At 36.1% G+C, this 2500-nt stretch overlaps 1 protein-coding gene across 1 annotated transcript in view; it reads left to right on the forward strand.

The window, feature by feature from the left end:
* The window catches only part of LOC308332914 (dihydropyrimidinase-related protein 2-like), a 21145-nt gene that overhangs the window by 12326 nt on the left and 6319 nt on the right, over positions 1-2500 (forward strand). The window contains exons 8-11 of the mRNA XM_080789055.1: positions 1-17; positions 216-287; positions 1853-1901; positions 2329-2485. The exon at positions 1-17 is cut by the window's left edge and continues 52 nt beyond it. Of these exons, the coding sequence (XP_080645181.1) occupies positions 1-17; positions 216-287; positions 1853-1901; positions 2329-2485 (295 nt within the window). The remainder of the gene's footprint in view (positions 18-215; positions 288-1852; positions 1902-2328; positions 2486-2500) is intronic.

The following is a 2500-nucleotide window of genomic DNA, read 5'->3' on the forward strand; positions in this document are numbered from 1 at the left end:
TGTCTCACTCTGAAGAGGTACGCATTACATCATCATTACATCATCATGACATCACTCTGAAGAGTTACGCACGCACCTCGTTCTCATCCCATTCTGACCTGAGATCTGTCTCCTTGTCACAGAAGGGGGCGGGACTCTATTATGTGTGTTGTTCACATTGTGTTGTTTACATTGTGTTGTTTTACATTGTGTTGTTTACATTGTGTTTACATCAGGTACAAGCGGAGGCGGTGTATCGGGCCATCACCATCGCTAAACAAGCCAACTGTCCTCTCTACATCACCAAGGTAAACATTACATCATCATTACATCACACAGGTAAACATTACATCATGGTTACATCACCAACGTAAACATTACATCATCGTTACATCACCAAGGTAAACATTACATCATGGTTACATCACCAGGGTAAACATTACATCATGGTTACATCACCAAGGTAAACATTACATCATCATTACATCACCAAGGTAAACATTACATCATGGTTACATCACCAACGTAAACATTACATCATCGTTACATCACCAAGGTAAACATTACATCATGGTTACATCACCAAGGTAAACATTACATCATGGTTACATTGCCAAAATAATTTGCCAAAATAATTTGCCAAAATAATAATTATTTTGGCAAATTATTTTGCCAAATTATTTTGCCAAATACATTTTGGCAAATTATTTTGGCAAATTATTTTGCCAAAATAATTTGCCAAAATAATTTGCCAAAATGTATTTGGCAAAATAATTTGGCAAAATAATTTGCCAAAATAATTATTATTTTGGCAAATTATTTTGCCAAAATAATTTGCCAAAATGTATTTGGCAAATTACAAAATGTAATGATGACGTAGTATCATGGTTACATCACCAAGGTAAACATTACATCATGGTTACATTGCCAAAATAATTTGCCAAAATAATAATTATTTTGGCAAATTATTTTGGCAAATTATTTTGCCAAATACATTTTGGCAAATTATTTTGGCAAATTATTTTGCCAAAATAATTTGCCAAAACCCTAATTTGCCAAAACAATTTGCCAAAACAATTTGCCAAAACCCTAATTTGCCAAAACCCTAATTTGCCAAAACCCTAATTTTCCAAAACCCAATTTGCCAAAACCCAATTTGCCAAAACAATTTGCCAAAACCCTAATTTGCCAAAACCCTAATTTGCCAAAACCCTAATTTGCCAAAACCCTAATTTGCCAAAACAATTTGCCAAAACAATTTGCCAAAACCCTAATTTGCCAAAACCCTAATTTTCCAAAACCCTAATTTTCCAAAACCCTAATTTGCCAAAACCCTAATTTGCCAAAACAATTTGCCAAAACAATTTGCCAAAACCCTAATTTGCCAAAACCCTAATTTGCCAAAACCCTAATTTGCCAAAACCCTAATTTGCCAAAACCCTAATTTGCCAAAACAATTTGCCAAAACAATTTGCCAAATAATTTGCCAAAATTATTTGCCAAATAATTTGCCAAAATAATTTGCCAAAATAATTTGCCAAGGTAAACATTACATCATGGCCACATCACCAAGGTAAACATTACATCATGGTTACATCACCAAGGTAAACATTACATCATGGTTACATCACCACGGTAAACATTACATCATCGTTACATCACCAAGGTAAACATTACATCATCGTTACATCACCAAGGTAAACATTACATCATCGTAACATCACCAAGGTAAACATTACATCATCGTTGCATCACCAAGGTAAACATTACATCATGGTTACATCACCAAGGTAAACATTACATCATGGTTACATCACCAAGGTGTGTAATGTTGTTTACATCATGTTAGTTTACATCTCTTCGTGATCAATAGGTGATGAGCAAGTCAGTTGCTGATGTCATCGCCAAGGCCCGCAAGAAGGGTGAGGAAACTTTATTAACACAAAAACTTTATTTACAAGAATAAAACTTTAAAAACAAGAAAACTATTAACAAGAATGGTGAGACTTTATTAACGAGAAGGTTGAGAACTTCATTAACAACTTTATTAACAAGACGGGTGAGAATGAAAACTTTATTAACAAAACACTTTATTTGTTCTTTATTATTACTTGTCATTAATGCTATCCAATAAGGGACAGTTAGTTAGTTAGTTTAATGAAGTTAGCTCTCCCCAGGTTGGCAGAGGAAGTGTAGCGTCCAGGATTACATTACATAATTGACACTGGGTGAAACAAATGGGTTACAAATTCATGGAAAAAAATAGAAAGAAGAACTCTAGTTTGATTGGACCAAAGGACCAGTGGACCAGGTCACTGATTGGACCATTTGTTGTTGCGTCTTTTCCAGGCATGGTTGTGTATGGAGAGCCAATCACAGCGAGCCTGGCCACGGACGGCTCCGACTATTGGTCGAAGGACTGGGCCAAGGCCGCCGCCCACGTTATGAGCCCGCCCCTCAACCCCGACCCGAGTACTCCCCAGTACCTGGTATCTCTACTGGCATGGTACAACTACTCTAA

Source organism: Protomyctophum bolini, assembly GCF_963924005.1.
Source record: "Protomyctophum bolini genome assembly, chromosome: 18".
Taxonomy (NCBI): Eukaryota; Metazoa; Chordata; class Actinopteri; order Myctophiformes; family Myctophidae; genus Protomyctophum; species Protomyctophum bolini.